This window comes from Pinus tabuliformis, chromosome X, assembly GCF_031772625.1.
Source record: "Pinus tabuliformis cultivar Carrire ecotype Pingquan chromosome X, CPIR1, whole genome shotgun sequence".
NCBI lineage: Eukaryota > Viridiplantae > Streptophyta > Pinopsida > Pinales > Pinaceae > Pinus > Pinus tabuliformis.
In genome coordinates this window covers 14,370,488-14,396,750 of record NC_142308.1, presented here as the reverse complement: position 1 = coordinate 14,396,750, position 26,263 = coordinate 14,370,488, and the positions used below count along the sequence as shown (strand labels likewise).

The 26,263-nt window shown below is 37.3% G+C and overlaps 1 protein-coding gene and 1 pseudogene across 1 annotated transcript; one reads left to right on the top strand and one right to left on the bottom strand.

Moving 5' to 3' along the window:
* Positions 1 to 566: 566 nt before the first annotated feature.
* Positions 567 to 16,923, bottom strand: LOC149138060 (glutamate receptor 2.7-like). The gene is made up of 8 exons (XM_089450228.1): positions 16,908 to 16,923; positions 15,705 to 16,448; positions 8,981 to 9,267; positions 2,350 to 2,421; positions 1,954 to 2,234; positions 1,809 to 1,840; positions 1,217 to 1,611; positions 567 to 1,097 (listed from the first exon to the last, which is right to left on the bottom strand). The coding sequence occupies exons 1-8, from the start codon at positions 16,921 to 16,923 to the stop codon at positions 567 to 569; spliced, it is 2,358 nt and encodes a 785-aa protein (XP_089306354.1).
* A 287-nt stretch (positions 16,924 to 17,210) lies between these two features.
* On the top strand, positions 17,211 to 20,168 carry LOC149138059 (serine hydroxymethyltransferase 3, chloroplastic-like; annotated as a pseudogene).
* The last annotated feature ends 6,095 nt before the right edge of the window (positions 20,169 to 26,263 follow it).

Here is a 26,263-nt window from a genome sequence, read left to right as displayed (position 1 = left end):
ATATTATAAATTGAAATGGTTTAATATATAAATTAGATTGGTTATAAATTTATCATTTTTAAATCTAAAGAAATAAATTAATAATCCAAAATATAAAAAACATTGTAGTGTGTGAAAATATGCTTTATAATGACTGCCAACCCGATATTATAATTAGGATATTTTTCCTCATAAATAAAAAAGTGCATTAAGACATAACAGCTACATAATGATCCCAACCCTAGTTTGACAATTATGAATTACTGATAAAAAAATATAATATAAACCAAATTTAGAAGTTACAGCTGTGATTATTGAACAGCCAACGAATATTCTACCAGACTGGTATCCAGAAATTTTACAAATTTCTGACGTGATTAAGCTAAAGGTTTTTAAGCACAAATATGATAAGAACCTTGATTATTAAGCGTTAAGATCCTGACCATTAAGATGTTGCCCCTGTTAGCCAAAGGAATGAAGAAGAGCGCGACGACAAGGCGGAGGAGGTGGTGTCTTCATAGTCGTCGTCTTCTTCTATGGGACCTTCATCGGTGGTTGCGGCGCCGCCTCCTTCAATGTGACCACCGCTATCTTCCGCCTCCTTCTATGTGACCACCGGTGTATTCATAGCCACCTTCTTGTTCAATGTGACCGCCGGTGTTTACGCTTACTGGACTTTCCCATGCCGGCGGAGTAGAAATACCGGTACCAAAATTGGGGGACTTCGGAAGATTTTCGTTATTACTGGTTTCCACAGAGTTGTCGGATTCCTTCTTCTCATCCATGTAATTGAAGAAGCTTTTCAAGCGGCTTGAGATTAAATGTCTGGTGGACGGGAAGTGCTGTTGCTCCTGTGGAAGGCGATGGTGAACATATTTGTAAAGGAGACGGCCCAAATATATGAGCAGACCCATCGCTGAAGCGGAGCCCGTAATGAGGAAGAGGCCCCAGAAACTCTTCATGCTTAGCCTATTCGAATTTTCTTGCGGCCCTCCGCTGCTGCAGTCTGTAATGTTATTGAAATATTTCTTCCGAATTTCCTGACTTTCTGGGCCCTCTGCAACCTCCAACACCGACGTTGACATGTCCGATACGAGCGGAGATCTCTTCGGAAATGCCTGTAAAAAAAACAAACAAACTCGCTGAATATTTCGAACACCAAATGGCAAAAACGAGTGCAATTTTACAAGTCTTAACCCTAGTAGCAATAAATAAAATGAATGTCGTGGAAACATACGAACCCTAAGCCCCCGGTTCTATATGTCTCTCCAACTATTGTGAAGCCCCTTTGTTGAGACAGGAAAATGCAAATATAAGGGATTTCGTCAAAAATGGCAGCCACTGATTCGTTTGACAGTGCGTTTGCATATTCTTGTGGTGATGAATACGCCTGGAGCTTGTTGCGATCTATCCCCAGGTGCTCTACCAGGTATTCACCTACAAAAGATCCCGCCTGGTAACCCACGGGCAGTCCACTGGATTTCAGAGTGTCCGCCTCTTGAATGGTGGGTTGCATTTGTTGGGCTGTTAATATTGCTGTGAGGTTTGCTGTGTAGCTAGATTGCAGTATCACAACTACGAAAAGCCAGATTATTATGACTCCTCGAGCCAAACTGCTAACAACTTTCTCTCCTGTATAATACGAACCATTTGCACTTCTTTGAATCATTAATAAAACGATTACAATTTTAATCCTATGAAATGTCAATGTAGTAGTTCAATGTCTAATATACAGTACATTTTTAATGTGGGATCTACTTACTTTGGGGCAAGAAATTCATCAAAGCATTAATGATATAATAAAAATTGAAGGTAAAGAACACACTTACTCTCAGAGAAAAAGAGCGTGGAAAATGAGAACCTGCAAACATTAGTTAACACCAAAGATATCAACATAGTTTTTTAACATTTAATTTGAAAAATCATAAACGAAAATGCATTAACCATGGAAATAAATTGGAAAGAGATGATTACCATAGAAAGGTTGTAACTTGTTCTGTGGGCTTTCCTCTGAAAGTATCGTTGACCTTATGTTCAAGCAACGAAACAACTAATCCTGTAAACACGAAGAATGCTCTGGTTGTACCCCACATGGCTCCTGTAAAAGGACGGAGAAATGTCCAAGCATTGCTCGGATTAGCGGCCTTTATTGGCACTACCATCACCAGCCCTGACTCAAAATAGAGCTGAGTGAAATCCACATATACGCTGCGGTTTGCAAGGATGGTAAAATCCCCCACAGCTGCATCGAACTCCTAATCACGACATTAAAGAAAAAACTCCAAATTAAATTGGTTGAAAAAAAGAGGCACTTATATACCTGGAACTAGATAATGGAGAAAGAGAGGAAGAAAGTTTTTAACAGCTGACCTTTGATAAGGAGACTTGCTGGATTAGGTCATCATAGTAACCCCGCAATTCTTGTTGAAACATTAATTTCACCTGCGCGTCAATCAATTCCAGCAAAACCGCCAGTTTATATCGCACCACCTATTGGCAAAAGTTGTTTTTGTCAGAGGGCCTCCGAACACCCCGACCAACTGACACGCGTCCTGTGTACGATTTGAAAACCACCAATCCCCGGCCATTAAACATCGTTTGAGTTGTGTGGCTTAAGCTTGCGAAATTCGTCTGATTAAGTCAACAGACCAGGATCTCTTTCAACCTGCCTGAACCTTTTTGGTTTTACCGAATGGTTTTAACTTTAATGCATTAAATGAATGTGTCATAGTTTTAGATAAAAAACTTTATGTTTTCATACAGCATGTATTAACACATAGAAATATATGCGAGTTTTGTTTTAGGTGTTGCGAGTTTTGTTTTAGGTGTTGACTTTGTATTGTATTGCATTGTAACACGGGATGAAAGGAGAAAGTGTTTTGTTTTAGGTGTTGCGAGTTTTGTTTTAGGTGTTGACTTTGTATTGTATTGCATTGTAACACGGGATGAAAGGAGAAAGTGTTCGCAGCAGCGAAGAATGAAAAACCAAGGGAGCACAACAGTGTGGAAAAGGAGAAAGACTTGCCACAGCAAATAAAATTTTGGGATTCCCTTTTACAGGTGCTTGCAGTTTGTTGAAACGAATGGGAATGCAAATGTAATTTTTTTTTAACATGTAATGTGAAAACCCAGGAATGTAATGAAAAATTTCACTCAAAAGTGAATGTGAAAAGTTTTTTTTATTTTACAGCAGTAAACCTATGTAAGGAATTTTTATTTTTACAGCAGTGAATGTAAAAAAATTTCACATAGCAGTGAATGAAGATTTTACACAGCAGTGTAAAATTATTTGTAAAAGAGGCAGAGTAATTTGTTTTTGGTGAAAGTTCTTGGTGAATCCCTCTGAGAAAGAGGAAGAAATATGTATCAGGCATTTTATTAATGAATATAAAAGATTTATGGGTGTGAAAAATATCTGTTCTCAGAAAACATGTTAGCTTCCCTGTGCAAAAGATCCTGAGGAGAAAAACAGAGCATTGACTCTGTATTCAGTTAATTTGTGTTTGAAATTACCAGAAATTTCCAACATGGTATCAGAGCAGATCCAGGCTCTTTGAAGGTGTTCAAGAAGTTGAAGGAAGGTTCCTTTTGTTGCATCAGTAAATCCTCTCCAGCAAAGTGAAGTCTCAGGCAAAAGAATCCAGGTATTCCTCAAAGTTTTTTTTGTTACTGCTGAAGAAACAATCAGTATTTTAAATACACAGTCAAATATTTGAAGCATAGCTGAGAGTGCAAGGAATGGCTGGCTCCAGCACTAGCATAGGTATTTTTAATACCCAGCTCCCACAGTTTAATGGGAAAAACTATGACTATTGGGCAATAACCATGAGAGCCCTGTTTTCCTCACAAGATTTATGGGAACTAGTTGAAGATGGCTTTGAAGAACTAGCAGATGAAAATGAGTTTAATAGGTTAACTCAGGCAGGGAAAGATTTGTTGAAGAGTAATAGGAAGAAGGATTCAAAATCCCTTGTATTTTTATATCAGTCAGTGCATGAGAGTGTGTTTCCAATGATAGCAGCAGCCAAAACATCCAAAGAAGCATGGAAAACTCTCAAGACAGCCTATCAAGGCATGGAGAAAGTGAAGACAACAAAACTACAGTTGCTGAGGAAAGATTTTGAGAACCTGTGCATGAAGGAGTCAGACAATATTGACTCATTCTTCACACATGTAATTGGTCTGGTCACACAGATAAGGACTCATGGAGAGACTCTTGAAGAAAGGAGGATTGTGGAGAAAATATTGAGAGTCCTACCCTCAAGGTTCCATGTGATTGTCACCACCATAGAAGAGACAAAGGATCTCTCAAACTTTTCAGTTGATGAACTTCATGCATCACTGATAACACATGAGCAGAGGTTGAGTAGAAATGAAAACTCATCTCTAGAGCAAGCCTTCAAGACCCAGATGTCCTTTGGAAGAGGAAGAGGTCAAGGCAGAGGAAACAAGAGAGGAAGAGGCAGAAGCCAAAACAGAGGTGGAAGGAACAATCCAGCAAATGCTCAAGGAAGGGGCAGCAATTCAAATCAGAACCAAGGCCAAGGTAGCAGCCAACAAAGAGGACAACATCATGCTCAAGGACAAAGGTATGAAAAATCCAATGTCCAATGTTATTATTGTAAAAAATATGGGCATTATGCAAATGAATGTAGGAAGAAACAACATGATATGAGTAATAGATCTAATGCAAATATCACTAGAGAAAATATCAGCCAAGATAATGTGCTTTTAGCTTGTAATATGGCTGAAACAAACAGTGATGATATATGGTTTCTAGATTCCGGTTGTAGTAACCATATGACAGGAAACATAGCCCTGTTTTCTGCTTTAGATCAAAATGTGAAATCACAAGTCACACTTGGGACTGATAGTAAAATTTCTGTTATGGGAAAAGGAGAAGTAAAAATATTTACAAAGAAAGGTGAAAAGAAAACCATAGCAGATGTCTATTATGTTCCTGGAATGAGATGTAACCTCTTAAGTATTGGACAGCTTGTTCAAAAGGGTTACAATGTTTTCTTTGAGAATGATGTATGCACCATCATGGATAGAGCACCCAGCAAACGATGTATTGCTGAAGTGAAGATGACAAAGAACAGGATGTTCCCTCTCAGAATAAAGACAGATTTGAAAAACAAAGAATTAATTGCAGCAATTACCCAAGAGCCCTTCCAAAGCATACCAAAGGATGAAAATTGGTTGTGGCACTTGAGATTTGGACATCTCAACTTTGGAGGTCTTAATTTGTTGAATAGAAAAGGAATAGTAAGAGGATTACCATTGATAGAGAAATCGGACAGCCTTTGTGAAGGTTGTATCTTGGGGAAACAACACAGAGAAAGCTTTCCTTCAGGTAAAAGCATAAGGGCAAAAGCACCGTTAGAGATTGCCACTCAGCCTTATGTGGACCAATGCAAACTCCATCATTAGCAGGCAGCTAATATTTTCTAACATTCATTGATGATTTCACCAGAAAAACATGGGTTTATTTCTTGAAGAACAAAAGTGAAATGTTTGAAAAATTTCAGAATTTCAAAGCACTTGTGGAAAACCAAAGCGGGCTGCATATCAAAGTTTTGAGAACAGATAGAGGAGGTGAGTATATCTCCAAGGAATTCCTACGGATTTGTAGAGAAAATGGAATTCGTAAGCAATTTACAGCTAGGTACACCCCGCAACAAAATGGAGTTGCTGAAAGGAAGAACAGGACCATCATGGATATGGCAAGGAGCATGTTGAAAGCAAAGCATTTGCCAAATGATTATTGGGTTGAAGCTGTACATTGTGCAGTATACATTTTGAATAGGTGTCCTACAAAAGCAGTGATGAATAGAGTGCCGGAAGAAGCATGGAGTGGGAGAAATCAAGGAGTCACCCACATGAAATTTTTTGGATGTGTGGCCTATGCACACATTCCAGATCAGCTAAGAAGGAAGTTGGACAACAAAGGGGAGAAATGTATTTTTATTGGATACAGTGAGGAATCCAAAGCTTACAGATTGTATATCCCATCTACCAAGAATTTTTTTGTGAGTAGAGATGTTCAGTTCATTGAGGAGGAAGCTTGGGATGGAAGCATAGAGAAAACAGTGAATGTTAAAAACTGTTTGTCTCACGATGAAGATGATGAGGAGATGGCTGAAATACATCCACAAACAGCAGCGCCAACACAAGGATAGCAAGAGACACCCTTGATGAGAAATGAAAGTGCTTCTCCAAGCACACCACAAGGAGGAACTTCAAGTGAGTCTTCAAGCACTTGCACACCAAATGAAAGAGGTAAGAAATTCAGAAATTTAAGTGATATTTATGATGAAGGAATGAATTCTCTATTTGCTTTGTATTGTCATGTTGATGACCCTATTCATTTCGAAGAAGCAATTAAGGATAGGAAATGGATAGAAGCTATGGATGAGGAGATTAATGCCATAGAAAGAAACAAGACATGGGATTTGGTTGAACTACCAAAAGGTAAAGAAGTCATTGGAGTTAAATGGGTCTACAAGACCAAGAGTAATGCTGAAGGAAAGATAGAAAGGCACAAGGCAAGATTGCTTGTCAAAGGATACAAGCAGCAGTATGGGAGAGACTATGAGGAGACTTTTGCACCGGTTGCAAGAATGGAAACTGTGAGAGCAGTGTTGTCCATAGCAGCTCAAAACAAGTGGAAAGTTTACCAAATGGACGTGAAGTCAGCATTCCTGAATGGAGTGTTAATGGAAGAGGTTTATATTGAGCAACCTCCAGGCTATGAAAAGAAAGGCCAAGAGCACAAAGTGTGCAGATTGAAGAAATCTCTTTATGGGCTGAAGCAAGCGCCAAGAGCGTGGTACAGTAGGATAGATTCCTATCTACTGGAAAATGGATTCGACAAATGTGAGGGAGAACCCACCGTCTACATCAAAGAAAAGAAGGGTAAATTGCTAATTGTTGTGTTGTATGTTGATGATGTTATTTTCACAGGCAATGATGTTTATCTCATTGAAAATTTTAAAGCAATCATGAAAGAAGAATTTGAAATGACTGACATGGGTTTGCTGAGATACTTCTTAGGAATAGAAGTAGATCAAAGTGAAAATGGAATTTTTATCTCACAGGCAAAATATGTAAATGAAGTGTTAGGCAGATTTAATATGCAAGAGTGAAAGGCAGCAATCACTTCCACAGTAATGGGATTAAAACTCAGCAAAGAGGACAACAACAAGGATTTTGATCCTAGCTTGTATAAAAGCATAGTTGGCAGCCTTATGTATTTAACTGCAACTAGGTCAGATATAATGTTTGTTGTTATTTTAATTTCCATATTCATGGAGAGGCCAAGAGAAGCACACTGGCAGGCAGCAAAAAGAATTCTGAGGTATGTTAAAGGTACAAAAAGGTTTGGTATTTTATACACTGTCTCAGAATGTTCAGATTTAATTGGATACACTGATAGTGATTGGGTTGGAAATGTAGATGATCGGAAAAGTACTTTCGGTTATGTTTTTCACATGGGTTTAGGAGCCATTTCATGGGCTTCTAAGAAACAACCTATCGTGGCGTTGTCTACAGCAGAGGCAGAATATGTGGCAGCTACAGCAGTAGCATGTCAAGCAATTTGGATGAGAAGAATGTTGAGGAGCTTAGGCCAAGAGCAGGCAAAAGCAACAGTGATTTTTTGTGACAATAGCTCAGCTATTGCATTATCAAAGAATTCAGTGTTTCATAAGAGAACGAAACACATTGACACAAGGTTTCATTACATCAAGGAATTGGTGAACAATGGAGAAATTGTCTTACAACATTGGAGGACTCAGGAACAGGTTGCAGACATACTGACCAAGCTATTGGACCAGAAAAGCTTTGAATTTTTGAGGAAATGTTTGGGTATGACTGATAACCCAGCGACTGAAATTAAAGGGGAGTGTTGAAACATTAATTTCACCTGTGCGTCAATCAATTCCAGCAAAACCGCAAGTTTATATTGCACCACCTATTGGCAAAAGTTGTTTTTGTTAGAGGGCCTCCGAACACCCCGACCAAGTGACACGCGTCCTGTGTACGATTCGAAAACCACCAATCCCCCGGCCATTAAACATCGTTTGAGTTGTGTGGCTTAAGCTTGCGAAATTCGTCCGATTAAGTCAACGGACCAGGATCTCTTTCAAGCTGCCTGAACCTTTTTGGTTTTACCGAATGGTTTTAACTTTAATGCATTAAATGAATGTGTCATAGTTTTAGGTAAAAACTTTATGTTTTCATACGGCATGTATTAACACATAAAAATATATGCGATATAGTTTTGTTTTAGGTGTTGACTTTGTATTGTATTGCATTGTAACACGGGATGAAAGGAGAAAGTGTTCGCAGCAGCGAAGAATGAAAAACCAGGGGAGCACAGCAGTGTGGAAAAGGAGAAAGACTTGCGGCAGCAAATAAAAATTTTGGGATTCCCTTTTACAGGTGCTTGCAGTTTGTTGAAACGAATGGGAATGCAAATGTAATTTTTTTTTAATATGTAATGTGAAAACCCAGGAATGTAATGAAAAATTTCACTCAAAAGTGAATGTGAAAAGTTTTTTTTATTTTACAGCAGTAAACCTATGTAAGGAATTTTTATTTTTACAGCAATGAATGTAAAAAATTTTCACATAGCAGTGAATGAAGATTTTACACAGCAGTGTAAAATTATTTGTAAAAGAGGCAGAGTAATTTGTTTTTGGTGAAATTTCTTGGTGAATCCCTCTAAGAAAGAGGAAGAAATATGTATCAGGCATTTTATTAATGAGTATAAAAGATTTATGGGTGTGAAAAATCTTTGTTCTTAGAAAACATGTTAGCTTCCCTGTGCAAAAGATCCTGAGGAGAAAAACAGAGCATTGACTCTGTATTTAGTTAATTTGTGTTTGAAATTACCAGAAATTTCCAACAATTCTAACCCGTTTTGATTGTAAGGAATGAAATAGGGCGTAACATTATATGAAAGGTTTTTGAGAATGACTGTAAATGTTTCAATTACAAAACCGGGCTTATCCTGAGAGACTACTAGCCCGTCGGTTGCATTTTTCTCGACACGGAAAAACTCCTGGAATCCATCTTTAATTGGGACCGCAATTCTCAACGGCTTGGTAGGCGTTGCCCACCCGCGGGGTGGGTCTGTGGATCCTCCTGGCCAAGTAACATTTTCAAGCTCACTGGCCCCTGAGGAATTAGAAATTCCATTTGATCTCCAGTACCCAACTCGGCGGTAGCCCTTGCCTTTGCCCAAGACGTTGAGTATTTCATATGTGGCACCTGTAACCTCCCCTTCACTTATTTCCAATTGCCCACTTAAACCTCTGAAATTGGTGTTTTTGAGTAGGTGTAGCAATCGTTCCCCTTGTTTGAAAATTGGAAGATTCGACAGCTGTGAATTGAACGACTCATTTGGGTTAATTGGGGATTGCGAGAAACTGTTGGAAATTTCTGGTAATTTCAAACAAAAATCTGAGCAGAGAAAATGCTCTGTTTTTGCACAGGGAAGCAAAAAAAAATTGTTTGATGGAGAACAGAGTTTTACCACACACATACAGGATTTCTATTCATTAATAAAACTGCTGATACAATATTCTACCTTTCACAGAGGGATTTCACAAACACTGCTTCAGATGCACTAAAAAAAATTCACTGTCTCCCTGAAAATTACTCTGTCTCTAGTTACAAATTTTCACATTGCTGTGTTAAAAAAAACTTTCATTCGCGAGCTGCTACTGCTCTCATTTCATTACATTGCATATTCAACACAGAAAAAATTACATTAGCGCTGCTTCGCATTGCCTTTCGTTTTCTCAACGAACAACCCTTACATTCACACTGCTGTGTGTGTTTCACCTGCGCGCAGCTATATGTGCTTCCCTTGCATTTCATTAACAACAAAAAACAACATAACAAAAATACTATATCCTATGCCATACTCCCGTGAGTAATAAAAAAAATAAACTTAAAAAACTTTACCAACTTTTACCTATCACATTAAATTTACATTAATTACTTTTACTGAGAAACTGGCAGTCAAAACAAAACTTTCACTTCACGCAAGTTCATTGTTGCAGGCTTGTATCAACTGTTGATTTAATTCGACGGTTGTCAACCATATCGTGCGACCCATTTCTGCTGAAGTTTACGCTCCGATGAAAAGCGGTTTTGGAAACGTTTCTGTGGACACGCGTCAGGGAGTGAATGTGATCGAAGCCGTTTGAGAAAATACCACCAACTTGTGAAAACTGGTGCGATGGAAGACTGACGGTTTTCCTGGAGTAAATATAGTCACTGCAGTTGGAATTAATACTTCAACACTCCCCTTTAATTTCAACTGCCGGGTTATCAGTCATACCCAGACATTTCCTCAAAAACTCAAAACTTTGCTATCCCAATGGCTTGGTCAGAATGTCTGCAACCTGTTCCTGAGTTCTGCAGTGTTGTAGAACAATTTCTCCATTGTTTACCAATTCTCTGATGTAATGAAACTTTGTGTCAATGTGTTTCGTTTTCTTATGAAACACCGAATTCTTGGATAATGCAATAGCTGAGCTATTGTCACAAAAATCACAGTTCCTTTTGTTTGTTCTTGGCATAAGCTCCTTAACATTCTTCTCATCCAAACTGCTTGACATGCTGCTGCTGTAGCTGCCACACATTCTGCCTCTGCTGTAGACAACGCTACAATAGGGTGTTTTTTAGAAGCCCATGAAATATCTCCTGAACCCATGTGAAAAACATAACCGGATGTGCTTTTCCGATCATCTACACTTCCAGCCCAATCACTATCAGTGTATCCAATTAAATATGAACATTCTGAAGTAGGATATAAAATGTCAAATCTTTTTGTACCTTTAACATACCTCAAAATCCTTTTTTCTGCTTACCAATGTGCTTCTTTTGGCCTCTCCATGAATCTGAAGATTAAACTAACAGCATGCATTATATCTGGCCTAGTTGCAGTCAAATACATGAGGCTGCCAACTATGCTCTTGTACAACCTAGGATCAAAATCCTTGCTGCTGTCCTCCTTGCTGAGTTTTAATCCCATCACTGTGAGAGTGATCACTGCCTTGTTGTCCTGCATGTTAAATCTTTCCAACACTTCATTAACATATTTTGCTTGTGAGATAAAAATCTCATTTTCACTTTGTTCTACTTTTATTCCTAAGAAGTATCTCAGCCAACCCATGTCAGTCATTTCAAATTCCTCTTTCATGACTGCTTTGAAATTTTCAATGAGATATTCATCATTACCTGTGAAGATAATATCATCAACATATAACACAACAATTAGAATTTTACCATCCTTTTCTTTGATGTAGAGGTGGGTTCTCCCTCACACTTTTCAAATCCATTTTCCAGTAGATAGGAATCTATCCTACTGTACCACGCTCTTGGTGCTTGCTTCAGCCCATAAAGAGCTTTCTTCAATCTCCACACTTTGTGCTCTTGGCCTTTCTTTTTATAGCATAGAGGTTGTTCAATGTAAACCTCTTCCATTAACACTCCATTTAGGAATGCTGACTTCACATCCATTTGGTAAACTTTCCACTTGTTTTGTGCTGTTATGGACAACACTGCTTTCACAGTTTCCATTCTAGCAACCGGTGCAAAAGTTTCCTCATAGTCACTCCCATACTGCTGCTTGTATCCTTTGACAACAAGTCTTGCCTTCTGTCTTTCTATTTTGCCTTCATCATTACTCTTGGTCTTGTAGACCCACTTAACTCCAATGACTTCCTTTCTTTTTGATAGTTCAACTAAATCCCATGTCTTGTTTTTTTCTATGGCATTGATCTCCTCATCCATAGCTTCTATCCATTTCCTATCTTTAATTGCTTCTTCGAAATGAATAGGGTCATCAACATGACAATATAAAGCAAACAAAGAATTCATACCTTCATTTTCTGCCTCTTGTTCATAAATATCACTTAAATTTTTGAACTTCATACCTCTTTCATTTGGTGTGCAAGTACTTGAAGAAGCACTTGAATTTCCTCCTTGTGATGTGCTTGGAGAAGCACGTTCATTTCTCCTCAAGGGTGTCCCTTGTTGCGCTTGTGTTGGCGCTGTTGTTTGGGGATGTATTTCAGCCATCTCCTCATTGTCTTCATCATGTGACAAAGAGATTTTAACATTCACTATTTTCTCTATGCTTCCATCCCAAGCTTCCTCCTCAATGAACTGAACATATCTACTCACAATAAGTTTCTTGGTGGATGGGTTATACAACCTGTAAGCTTTGGATTCCTCACTGTATCCAATGAATATACATTTCTCCCCTTTGTTGTCCAACTTCTTCCTTAGCTGATTTGGAACGTGTGCATAAGCCACACATCCAAAAACTTTCATGTGGGTGACTCCTTGCTTTCTCCCACTCCATGATTCTTCCGGCACTCTGTTCATGACTGCTTTTATAGGGCATCTATTCAAAATGTACGCTGCACAGTGTACAGCTTCAGCCCAATAATCATTTGGCAAATGTTTTTCCTTTAACATGCTCCTCGCCATATCCATGATTGGCCTATTCTTCCTTTCGGCAACTCCATTTTGCTGCGGAGTTTACCTAGTGGTAAACTGCTTATGAACTCCATTTTCTCTACAAAAACGTAGAAATTCTTTAGAGATATACCCACCTCCTCTATTAGTTCTTAAAACTTTGATATGCAGCCCACTTTGGTTTTCTACAAGTGCCTTGAAATTGCAGAATCTTTCAAACACTTCACTTTTGTTCTTAAGGAAATAAACCCAAGTTTTTCTAGTAAAATCATCAATGAATGTTAGTATATAGTGGCTGCCTGCAAGTGATGGAGTTTGCATCGGTCCACATAAATCTAAGTGGACAATCTCTAAGGGTTCTTTTGCCCTTATGCTTTTCCCTGATGGAAAACTTTCTCTATGTTGTTTCCCCAAGATACAACCTTCACAAAGGTTGTCTGGTTTCTCTATCAATGGTAATCCTCTTACCATTCCTTTTCTATTCAACAAGTTAAGACCTCCAAAGTTGAGATGTCCAAATCTCAAGTGCCACAACCAATTTTCATCCTTTGGTTCGCTTTGGAAAGCCTCTTGTGTAACTGCTGCTATTTCTACTCCATCTTTTAAAACTGCTTTTATCCTGAGAGGGAACATCCTGTTCCTTGTCATCTTCACTTCAGCAATACAATGTTTGCTGGGTGCTCTATCCATGATGGTGCATATATCATTCACAAAGAAAACATTGTAACCCTTTTGAACAAGCTGTCCAATACTTAAGAGGTTACATTTCATTCCAGGAACATAATAAACATCTGCTATGGTTTTCTTTTCACCTTTCTTTGTTAAGATATTTACTTCTCCTTTTCCCATAACAGAAACTTTACTATTAGTCCCAAGTGTGACTTTTGACTTCACACTCTGATCTAACTTAGAAAACAGGGCTATGTTCCCTGTCATATGGTTACTGCAACCAGAGTCTAGAAACCATATATCATCACTCTTTGTTTCAACCATATTACAAGCTAACAATAAATTATCTTGGCTGATATTTTCTCTAGTGAAATTTGCACTAGATCTATTATTCATATCATGCTGCTTCTTCCTACATTCATTTGTATAATGCCCATATTTTTTACAATAGTAACATTGGACATTGGATTTTTCGTACCTTTGTCCTTGAGCATGATGTTGTCCACTTTATTGGCTATTGCCTTGGCCTTGGTTCTGATTTGGATTGCTGCCTCTTCCTTGAGCATTTGCTGGACTGTTTCTTCCACCTCTGTTTTGGCTTCTGCCTCTTCCTTTCTTGTTTCCTCTACCTTGACCTCTTCCTCTTCCAAAGGACATCTGGGTCTTGAAGGCATGTTCTAGAGATGAGTTTTCATTTCTACTCAATCTCTGCTCATGTGTTATCAGTGATACATGTAGTTCATCAACTGAAAAGTTTGTGAGATCCTTTGTCTCTTCTATGGTGGTGACAATCACATCGAACCTTGAGGGTAGGATCCTCAATAGTTTCTCCACAATCCTCCTTTCTTCAAGAATCTCTCCATGAGACCTTATCTGTGTGACCAGACCAATCACCTGTGTGAAGAATGAGTCAATATTATCTGACTCCTTCATGCATAGATTCTCAAAATCTCTCGTCAGCAACTATATTTTTGTTGTCTTCACTTTCTCCATGCCTTGATAGGCTATCTTTAGAGTTTTCCATGCTTCTTTGGATGTCTTGGCTACTGCTATCCTTGGAAACACACTCTCATGCACTGCTTGATATAAGAAGAGGAGGGCTTTAGAATCCTTCTTCTTATAGCTCTTCAACCGTTCTTTCTCTGCCTGAGTTAAATTATTAAACTCATTTTCATCTGCTGGTTCTTCAAAACCATCCTCAACAAATTCCCATAAATCTTGAGAAGCAAACAGGGCTCTCATGGTTATTGCCCAATAGTCATAGTTTTTCCCATTAAATTGTGGGAGTTGGGTATTACAGATACCCATGCTAGTGCTGGTGCTGAAGCTAGTGCTGGTGCTGATGCTGGTGCTGGAGCCAGCCATTCTTGCACTCTAAACTATGCTTCAAAATACTTGACTGTGTATTTAAAAATCACTGACTGTCTTCAACCGCAACACAAAAAAAACTAGCTTGTGAAATACCTTGGATTTTTTACTAAGTCTTCACTTCGCTGGAGAAGATGCTGCAGCAAAAAAAATCCTTCCTTCAGCTTCTTTGACACCTTCAAAGAGCCTGGACAAGCTCTGATACCATGTTGGAAATTTCTGGTAATTTCAAACAAAAATCTGAACAGATAAAATGCTCTGTTTTTGCATAGGGAAGCAAAAAAATTTGTTTGCTGGAGAACAGAGTTTTACCACACACATAAAGGATTTCTATTCATTAATAAAACTACTGATACAATATTCTTCCTCTCACATAGGGATTTCACAAACACTGCTTTAGATGCAGTAAAAAAAAAAAAACTTCACTGTCTCCCTGAAAATTACTCTGTCTCTGGTTACAAATTTTCACACTGCTGCATAAAAAAAAACTTTCATTCGCGAACTGCTGCTGCTCTCATTTCATTACATTGCATATTCAACCCAAAAAAAAACACATTAGCGCTGTTGCGCATTACCTTTCATTTTCTCAACGAACAACCCTTACATTCACACTACTGTGTGACGAACAACCCTTACATTCACACTGCTCTGTGTGTTTCACCTACGCGCAGCTATATGTGCTTCCCTTGCATTTCATTAACAACAAAAAACAACATAACAAAAATACTATATCCTATGCCATACTCCCGTGAGTAATAAAAAAAACAAACTTCAAAAACTTTACCGACTTTTACCTATCACATTAAATTTACATTAATTACTTTTACGGAGAAACTAGCGGTCAAAATAAAACTTCACGCAAGTTCATTGTTGCAGGGTTGTATCAACCGTTGATTTAATCTGATGGTATGGTTGAACTTGCAGGGTTGTATCAACTGTTGATTTAATCCGACGGTTGTCAACCATATCGCGCGGCCCATTTCTGCTGAAGTTTACGCTCCGCTGAAAAGCGGTTTTGGAAAAGTTGCTGTGGACACGCATCAAGCAGTGAATGTGATCGGAGCTGTTTGAGAAAATACCACCAACTTGTGAAAAGCGGTGCGATGGAAGACTGACGGTTTTCGTGGAGTAAATACAGTCGCTGCAGTTGGAATTAATACTTCAACAGAAAGTAAATTCGGCATTACCAAAACGTTTGATAGCCTGAGCGATCATCCAAACGGCATCGTAGGCATAGTAACTGTATATGTTGAGCTTTGCCAGCTTTCCTTTAGTGGGATTCTCGGCTATGAACCGTTGCTTCCACCTACCATCAAAATTATGCAACTGTGTAGAGTTTAGAATATAACTTTTGGTTCCCAGAACGCCTTCCATGGATGCTATGCTTGATTTGTTCATGACGTCGAGAACAGCGCTCAACCCCTCTGTAATAATCCATGCATATGCACTGCTCATCATTCCCATGTTCTGAGCTTCTAAGAAGAAAACAGCGCCCAGGTTCGAAGTCATGTGAACAACGAAAACTCCCGTCTGCATGTCCTTCAGCTCGGAAAGCTTCGCTCTCGTAGCACTTCTATTTGCATTCGCTGGAATGCCCGATCGGTAAGCGATTTCGCATCCCACGTTCCTGAGAGAATCGGTCAAGAAGGGCAGCATGCCAGTGCCGTAATCGTTGTCGGCGTAGACGGCCACGACTTTTCTCCAGCCGTAGTACTCGACCAGCGCTGCAATAGCGTCGGCCTGAATAGCGTCGCTATGAGGCAAGCGGGTGAAATATGGGGACCGGTGGGCAGAGAGCAGGGGATCTGTTACAGATAATGAAATCATTGGCACCTTTGAAGCAGTACACAGATCTATCACGAACCCGGCTTCTTGCGATGTTTGTGGTCCTATTATCGCTACCACTTCATGCTTTTTCAATAGATCCACAGCTGTAGAAAAGCAGTTTCTTTTGCTATTAGAGCTATTTTACTCATTCAGATTTCTTGCATCCTATGCTTTGCACTTTCTGTTTCCTAGAAAATGTTGCGTAGAAAATGTCCATAGCAAAATATTGTGTGGAAACCTTAATCTAATAGATTTGAACTCGAGAAATGTTAATCTAAGGGATTCGAACCCTGCACCTGAGAAGAATTCTACTCCTCTCACATATTTTACAATTTTGTACCGGTTGTATAAAATTTGGGACAAACAACTTCTTCTTTTTTAAATAATAAAATGTTTTTATGTAAATTCAAAGGACATGGATATATAACAGCTATGAAAATAAAATCCCATAATAATTTATACATTTTGATTTATCTATTTAATACGGATGAATCCTGAATAGAAAATAAAAGCCATCAAGTCAATTCTAATTTTAAATTGTGATTATTGGAGTCAATATATACCAGCAGAGGTGGCCATGACTGCGTTTTGTCCATCAGAATCTGAAAAGCGAAACTGGAGCGCTAAGTGACTGGAGTTGGGGAGCTTATTCTCCTTATTTATGTCTTCTTGATCCGGATTCCCCTGGGATGCCAGCAAATAGAAATTGTAGACCTCAATAATACAATTAATGGTCCTGTCAAACCGTGCCTCAGTTACTGAGGGTACTAAATTTATTGTGATTTATTTATCTAGTTTGTAAATTACTCCATGCAGAGGGAAAATAGATCTTTGTAGATCCTCCTCTGAGTGAGATCGATCCTAAAATGAATGTGATAATTGAGCAAGAAAAGCAGCGGAAATTTCGAGGCTTGGAACTTATTGCTTTTGAGAATTTTACATCCTGGGCGGTGATGGAAGTTGGTGGATCATGTCTAATGAACAAGTATTCAGAAGGAATCCCTGGTAAGAGGTAAGCACCTGAAGTTATAACTTGGAATGTGAAGAATGGCACCGTCATGATTGTGATTGTGTTTGAGCTGCTTGGCAGTTTCTTCTTGCCACTTGGTCTTTTTTTTCTTGTTAAACTCAGTTTCTCTTAGCTTTTGGACCTGTACTTTTTAGTTTGAATGTTTGACATGTGTGTAATGGTTTCTAGGTTTAACGTTATAGTGTTGAGACATGTAGTTGTTGCATGAGTATCTGTTATCACAATGAAGGATACAATTTTTGGACACTTTTCTATATTTATTGACTACTGTGTTGGGTTGGGATTTATGCCATGCAGATACTATGCTGGAAATGAATTCATTGACCAAAGTGAGAGGCTTTGCTAGCAAAGGGCCCTAGAAGCATTCCATCTTGCCAACAGTACATGGGTTCTTAATGTTCAACCATTATCTAGATCCCCAACTAATTTTTTTGTTTATACAATTCTTCGCCAACCACATGATCACATTATGGTGTGTATAGTTCTGAACTACGAACGTCCTTTGATAAGATTATCATTCCTATTTAGGCATGTAACATGTGAAAAAATTCTTTGCAACATTTAGGGTTTTGAATCACCACATGGAAGGCATCTGTCTCATGGATTCATGACAACAAAAAAGTGAGTATCTGTTCCATCAATTTACTTTAAATCAATGCCATACCGTCTAGATGAGTCCACAGGTGAGCTCACATTTCTAGTCTAATAATAATTAGGAGGGATACAATTCCATGATTGAAAAATATTGAACTAGTCTTTTTGGGAAGTGTTCAAACTGTTAATGGTTGTATTTGTTTTCTTGGGTTATAGGATTCATTGACTATGAGATGCTTGAGAATACTGCCACCCTTTTTAGGCCCAAGCTTATCATTGTTGTTGCTAGTGCATATCCCTGACACATTGATTACCCTCACATGAGGCGTGTATTGAAGATGGGTATTTATAGATATATTATAATTGCAGTCCTTTCAAAAAATTCTCTTTCCAATAATGTTTACTCTAGCAGAATTTATTAATATGTTCTTTTAGTATGTAATGCTGGATTTTTTATGCATTTTAGTACTAAAAATTTTGTGGTTTTCAAATATTTCTGATACAGTTGGGGCATACTTAATGATGGACATGGAATGCATAAGTGGTCTCATCGTTGCTTCTGTAATGGCCAGTCCATTTGACTTTTATGATGTAGTAACAACTACAACGCACAAGGTGAGTTGATGCTATTAATTTGCTCTGCACTTCACCCTTTCAATTAACAATTTCACTATGTTATATGGATTTTGTTTTTTATCTATCTTAATGCTATCTATTTGTGCCATTCCAACCCCCCTTGTAGAAGAAAAAGAATCCCATTAATGTTCAAGAAACGGTGAAGAACTAAAATAAATATTCCATTCCCATCATAGGAGTAATGATTCTAGAGTTAAGAGGTGTAGATTTTCCTTTTGATTCTCTTCCATGTTCTTTGATTCAATCTCTTGTTTCATTCGTTTATGTTATTTATATTTCTTATCACTACTAGATCAAAGCTTTGGTGAAACTCATTATGTTCCTTGAATTGTTTGTCAATTGTTTTACTTTTTTCTTTTCATTTTTATCTTTTTGATATTTTTCATTCTAAAATATTTTTGGATTGGAGGGTTATGATTTTTAGTCTTTATGAGGTCCTTGGGGAAGCATGATATTCTTCACGGAGGAAGAAGGATTAGGGGTCGACCTAGATACATCCATCAACAATGCAGTTTATCCAATGTTACAGGTCAATCTGAGTTCTCCTTCCTTTCCTCCATCATCCATATTGTTCTCCTACTGACTAATATCATAATATTAGATATATAGTTTTTTTGTATCATTGCATTTCTAAAAGATACATGAAATAATTTGTGGCTTTCTCGGAAGGACCACATAACCATACCGTAGGAGGGTTGGTTGTTTGTTTAAAGTAGGTTGTAACTACAGAGTTCAAGGCTTATCAAGTACAGGTGTAGCACTCTCACATGTCTAAGCTTCTATAAAATTCATGCATGTGAATTCTTTTGTGAATGGATTTTGTTTATGATCAGAGGTAAAATACTTTTAGCAAATTGTCGAGGTAAAATATTTTGAGCATATTGTAGCAAATTGTCGAGCCCTTGCAAAGAGACTAATGGATTTGGGTTACAATTTGGTGTCTGGTGGTAGTGACAATCACCTAGTTCTAGTTGGTTTGAGGCCCTTGGTAAGGATCCTCTATTCATATGTTGGAGTAAACAACCTACTTGTATATTGATTTCTATTGGATTTAGTTGGTTGAATGCAACATGGTATATATTAATGGTCTTGGACAGGGCATTGATGGTGCAAGAGTAGAGAATGTTTTGGATGCTGCTTCTATCACACTCAACAAGAATTCTTTACCAAGTTACATGAATTTTTGCTTTGTATATTTAGATGTAAGGGAGTCATTGATTTTCCTTGCTCCATGGGATGATATAGCTTACTTTCAGACCTTACATTTTCAGGTGATAAAAGTGCTATGGTTTCTGGTGGTATTCGCATAGGTACTCCAACATTAACGACCCGTGGGCTTACTGAGGATGACTTTATTAAGGTTGCAGATTTTATCCACGAGGGGGTGCAGATAGCCATTAAGGCTAAGGGATCTGTGCAAAGTACAAACTTAAAATATTTTATAGAATTTATTAAGTCAGACAATTTCCAGCTATGAAATAACATTTTTGATCTCAAAAAGAAGGTTGAGTCGTTTGCTAGCCAGCTTCCATTACTTGGTGTTGGCACTGAAAATATTAGTTAGAGATATGATGTGCTCACAGCCTCAGAAGTGTCCTTTATTAAATTTTAGGTTGGGCTTCAGTGACGATAACCAAGTTGGTAAGATTTGGTTCCATGTGTAGATTATAGTGATGAATAATGTTGGAAGTTGAATTTGTCTGAATTTATGTGCTTTCTCAACATTAGCATTAACAAATTGTGTTATGATGTGTTGGATGTTGAGTTTGCCATTTTATTTATTGGAAATTATGTAATGATCTCTTATTTATTGGAAACTATGTAATGATCTCTTATTTATTGGAAATTATATATGACTCTCTTTTTGTTCATCACAAGAATTTTGGGTTGAAAAATATTGATAACTTGTATGGAAGCTATTACAGTACTTCTTTATATGGTGTGACTATGGATCTTTTATATAGCCTGGAAAGCAATATTCCATACTTCTCAAGGGCCCAAGTATTGGGCCAATTACACAGTTTCATAAAGTGTGTTCACTAAGATACTTCTACACGTGCACATATTCCATGTATACATGACACATTTGCAATCAATTGGGATTCTAAGATTTTATTGTTACATTCATCATCTCACATAGGCTTGCAAGAATTGGTACCATTTATAGTTTATAGCAATGAACCATGTTGGGATATGCATTTTGTTTGAATTTATGTGCTTTCCCATTATAAGAATCAACAAATAATGTTATGGTGTGATGGATGTTGAGTTCTCTATTTTATTTATTGGCAAAAAAAGTCTACATAATTTGTATGGTACTCCTTTTGTTCCTCACATTTGGGTTGAAATTTATTGCAGCATTAGTGACAATGTATTCATCTTCAATAACACTCAGAGCAATAGAGGTCTATTTTCTGCTAGACCATGAAACCATAGCGGAGCCCAGGCTAAAACAATATCCAAAGGTGCTCTTTCTATCATTAGAGCTACCAACCCAATCAACATCAGTGAAACCATATAGTTTCCATTCACCATTAGAAGCATACTTCAGACCATACTCAATGGTACCACACAAGTACCTCAATATGTGTTTTGTTGCAACCTAGTGTACATGACGAGGGTCCACTAAGAATTGGCTCAATGTATTCACTGCACAACAAATATCAAGTTTGATGTTCACAAGATAATTCAACGAACCAATCAATTTGCGATACACAGTAGGATCAAAAAACTCTGAGTCACTGTCCTAGATCTTCTTCAAGTTTGTAACCATAGGAGTGTCCATGGACTTGCAGTTCATCATGAAAAATCTCTGAAGAATCAAAACAATGTATTTTCCTTGATCCACAAAGATCCTATATGTTTTTTTCCAAATTTCCAATCCCAAATAGTAATGCATGAGGCTAAGATCCTTCATCTCAAATCTAGAAACCAACTCCCTCTTGCACTGAATAATCAATACTTTGGCTCCTGTCAAGAACAAATTGTCTACATACAATAGTGATATCAAGGGTTCACCTTCAACAACCTCGAAATATAAATTTGGATCAACAATGCTATTCTTGAAGCCAAGACTCAATAGACAACCATCAATGTGGGTCTACCATGCACAAGGAGCTTGCTTCAGGCCATACAAGGCCTTTTTCAACTTACAAAGATGTGTCTCTCTATTATGGACCTCAAACCTTTGAGGTTGTCTAATATAGACTTCTTCATCAATGAACCCATTCATAAAAGTTGTTTTGACATCCATTTGATGCAACTTCCAATATGAAATAGATGCAAGAGAAATAACAGATCTACTAGATGCATACCTCGTAACGAGAGCAAAGGTGTCTTCATAATCTTCTCCCTCTTTATGAAAGAATCCACGAGCCACGAATCTAGTCTTGTATTTTTTGACACTTCCGTCAGCAACATGTTTTATATTGTAGATCCATTTTTAAGATACAACATACTTCCTTCAGGTCTAGGCTATTGGGAATAATACTGAGAGGGGGGGGGGGGGGGGGGGGGGTGGGAATGAATCAATATTTATGAAATCAATAAATTTTTCATTTCATACTCAGATTTATATATGCTACTTCAATGAAGGGAACTCGCGTATGCACGCAACTATCTTTAAGGCAACCATCGTATATCCAGTGAACTTATGTTTCATTTAATTCATCATATGTTGATCTTTAATCAGTGCATCAATACTTTGTTAACCATTTAAATAGTAACCATGTGCAGTAATAATAGAATAAACCATCACACATAAGCAACACACATGAACACCAAGATTTAAGGTGGAAACCCAATGCGGGACAAAAAACCACCTGCTGTTGTCGTGTCTGTCTTCTTTTAATATAAGAAAAAACTGTTTAAAATCTTGTACTGGTGCAAACTCATACTAGTACGCATGCACCCACCTGCAGAAGGCTACAACCTTCTCTCGTTCTATAGCTTCTACTAGAAGGGAGCTACACCCCCTAGCTCTTGTACTAGCTGATATGTTTACTAGTACATAGGCGCCGGCCTACAGAAGGTTTCGACCTTCACTCGTTCTCCAACTACTATTGGAAGGGAGATCCAACCCCCTGGCTCTTATAATGGCTGATATGTTTACCAATACGTAGGCACCGGCCTACAGAAGGCTACGACCTTCTCTCTTCCTCTAGGGACAACGTTTCATTAATTTTTAGACTGGATACTCTTGGTAAACAACAACAAAATCTAAGGGCCACATTTCATCAAATTTTCATACTGGACCCATCAGCAACATTGAAGCTAAAAATCAATCTCCACTGCAATACAACCAATCACTGAAAACCCATAAGCAACATTGAAGAAAATCACAATTAATCAATCTGAACATTCAGAACACTATCACCAGAACACAAAGCAAAACCCAAAACTCTGCATCAACAACTAGAACCAACTGCAACTTCAAACATCATATTTCATAATGTATACGCTACTTCGAAGTACCGAACCAGCATGTATACACGCCTTCACCAAGGCGAACTAGCATATAGATCTGCAAATACTAACTTAAAACTTCACAGCTATTCCAGACTTCAGTCATACCCAGATCATAACATTTACAGAATAAAACATGCGTTAGCAATCAGATCTAGATTATCCAGGATCATACCACATAGTGATAACTCAATTTCAGGTCTTATGATCCTGATCCATCATTAGATCTCATCCATCATTAACCACTAGGTTCATGCTTAGTTTAGATCAAGGAAAGCACCAGAAACCCATAACATGCATATTTTCTTTTGTTCTAACTCTTCATAAGATATCCATTTCTTACACTTAGCCCTTTGATCTTCTCCTCCTTATATACTTAGATCCTTTTTCAATACCTCAGACCAATACCTCAAACCAAAAACCTCGGATCAAAACCTTGAACCAATACCTCAAACCAAAACCTTGAACCAATAACTCAGACCAAAAACCTCGGACTAATGCCTTGGACCAAAACCTTGATTTTCCATCCCATACAAGCTTTTCCTTCTATGAAAGTGTGTGCATATGTATACTCTCCTTTTATTCTGTTAACCTGCATGTGTACACTGCTTGGACAAAGTGAACCAGCATATACTTCTTAAACCATTCTCTTTCTTCAATCTATAGAGTCTGATTTGTAATCCCTGTTAACCTGTTGCACTGTGAGTTTCTATCATTCATCATATATGTGAGTTGCCATGAAGGACAACACCTGTATCATAATGCCAACATAGGCACGATCTTCCAAACATCATTCTTCAATATAGATTGATATTCTTCAGTCATCAACTCTTTCCATACTTTCTCTTCAATAGCTTCCTCATAGGGGGATGGATCAGACTCAATGATCTTGCGCATCAAGGTTGTATAACTAGAGTGCTTTTAAGGCTTCTTGCTTTCCCTGAAAGTTTCACGAGCATCAACATGACCTTTAGCTTCCTTCAATGTTTTCTTTAACCAAGCAGGTCTCTTTCTTGTCTCGACAAACAGGAGCTTCTGTAGATTCAACAATTTCATGATCAATGCCTTTTTCATGTGGAGCTTCATTCATAGATACAAGTTTCTGGGGCCTTGGTTCCACATTCTTTGGAGCAGTTTGAATTTCATCATCAGGGTCTAAGTGTGAACCCTTGGACTTCCAAAATGCAACATCCTCATCAAATATAACATCCCTAGATCTAGGCAATATGATGTCTGCTATTTTCATTCAATATTTATTGGATGCTTTATTGTTTCTTATTCCGTGTGAATGATTTCTTTTAGGTACACTTGCTTTCCTTTTGTAGGTATATGTGACGATGTACCTGAATGATTGCCAGAGGACAATATTTTATGAAGGCATTGGACTGAACATAAAAGAGTTCGATATGCATGTTATAACTAAGGTGGGTTAGAAGTTTCATATAGATTGCAATACTTAGAAGCCATTTTGTGTCTAAAATTGAGTTGTAGTGATTTTTTGTGTGTGATGGATTTTAGCAATGTATTTTTCTGACTGATGCAGACAAACTGAACTACAACAAGGATTTTTCCAGCTGTCTTGGATGTTGAGAATCTAGAATTCAAAAAGAAACTTGACATGATGGTAGACATCAACCAGAAGATAATAGCAATTGGAGAAAGCCAAGCTCCTACCTTTGTGAAGAATCTCCAAAGAATTACTCTTATAGTTGTTTTTGTGTCAAAATTAACAATAGCTTATTTGATGCCACCCATGGATTTGATTTCTTTGGATTACACTAATTTTGAGCCACAAGTTGTGTACTAGATGCATTTCAACATGCAAAATTGCACAGTTACACTATATCATTGAGAATGGATCTTTGTGACTCTATGCCTTTCTTTGTAGTTGTTTGAATTTTGAGATATCCTACCCTTTTCTAGAAAAGCATTCATATTTTGTCAAAATATTGTCTTTACATATGCACATGCTATATGCAATGTTGGAGTTTTGTGATCTAAAGTTCTCAGTAATAGAAAGTCTTTATGTCTTGTTAGTAAACAAAATATTTAAACTCAATAGGTGTTTTTATGCCATGATTTGAGCAAACATTAAACTCTCATAGCTTGAAAGAAGTGGTAGAGAAAAGATTGATCTCTCCTACCTTGACAAAAGTGGTGGTCAAGATCAACACATACAAGAACTTTGTGGTGGAATATTATCAAAACTAATAGAGGGATATGCAAGAGTGTATAGTAAGAACCTTGACAAACACACCCACTGAAGCTTGCAACATTGTTTGTAGGAAGAGAAAATTATGTTTATTTTTTCCAAACATGTAAGTTAGTATATTATAGTTTAATGAATATGTTTCCCTATTATCATATATGGTTTCATACTTTAACAAAAAATTCGCCAAGACTTCACAATGTTTTATTATTTAGTGAAAAATTTGCCAAGATCTTACAAGATTTTATAATTCAGTGAAAGATTTGCTAAGATCTTACAAGATTTTATAATTCAGTGAAAGATTCGCCATGATTTTACAAGATAATATACTTTGGTGAGAGATTCGCCAAAAAAATTATATATACATATTATATTATTGATAAAATTTCCTTCCATTTTTCCTATGTATCATGGGGATTCACCAATTTATTATACATATAAATTTAGGGGGGTTCTTAAAATTTTCCATGTTAATGATGATCACAAATAAAATGAATATATGACTAAATTAGTTTCTTGTAATGGTTGTTAATGAAAGTAAATGAAACGACTATAAACAACTAAATTATTCATATATATAATGAATATGAAACTACAAAAAAAGATAAATGACTACTGCAAATGATAAATTTGTGATTACAAATGACGACTAAATTTTGCATATATATGACTATTAGTAGCTAATTTACAGTGTCTTATAACGCGACCAAAATTTAGTCATATTTCTTTGGCCATTAATTAGTTTCAAATGATGACTAAAATTTGCATATATATGATTATTAGTAGCTAATTTACAATATCCTATAACAAAACCAACATTTTGGTTATATTTCTTTAGTCATTAGTTGGTTTTCTCGGGTGATCATTTAGTAATATATTTTGTTGTATATTTGGTCATTAATTGTGGCAATTAATGACTAAATTAATGACCAAATTTATGACTAAATATACTACTAGATAATAAAATTTAGACAACCAATAAATGA

What these genes read in the sequence shown, in the direction of transcription:
- LOC149138060 (XM_089450228.1), bottom strand. An exon ending in CTCAGGATAAGCCCGGTTTT is followed by an intron (nt 2,422 to 8,980) that starts GTAATTGAAACA and finishes ATTGACGCGCAG; the next exon opens with GTGAAATTAATGTTTCAACA. An exon ending in GAACCGGGGGCTTAGGGTTC is followed by an intron (nt 1,098 to 1,216) that starts GTATGTTTCCAC and finishes TTTTTTTTACAG; the next exon opens with GCATTTCCGAAGAGATCTCC.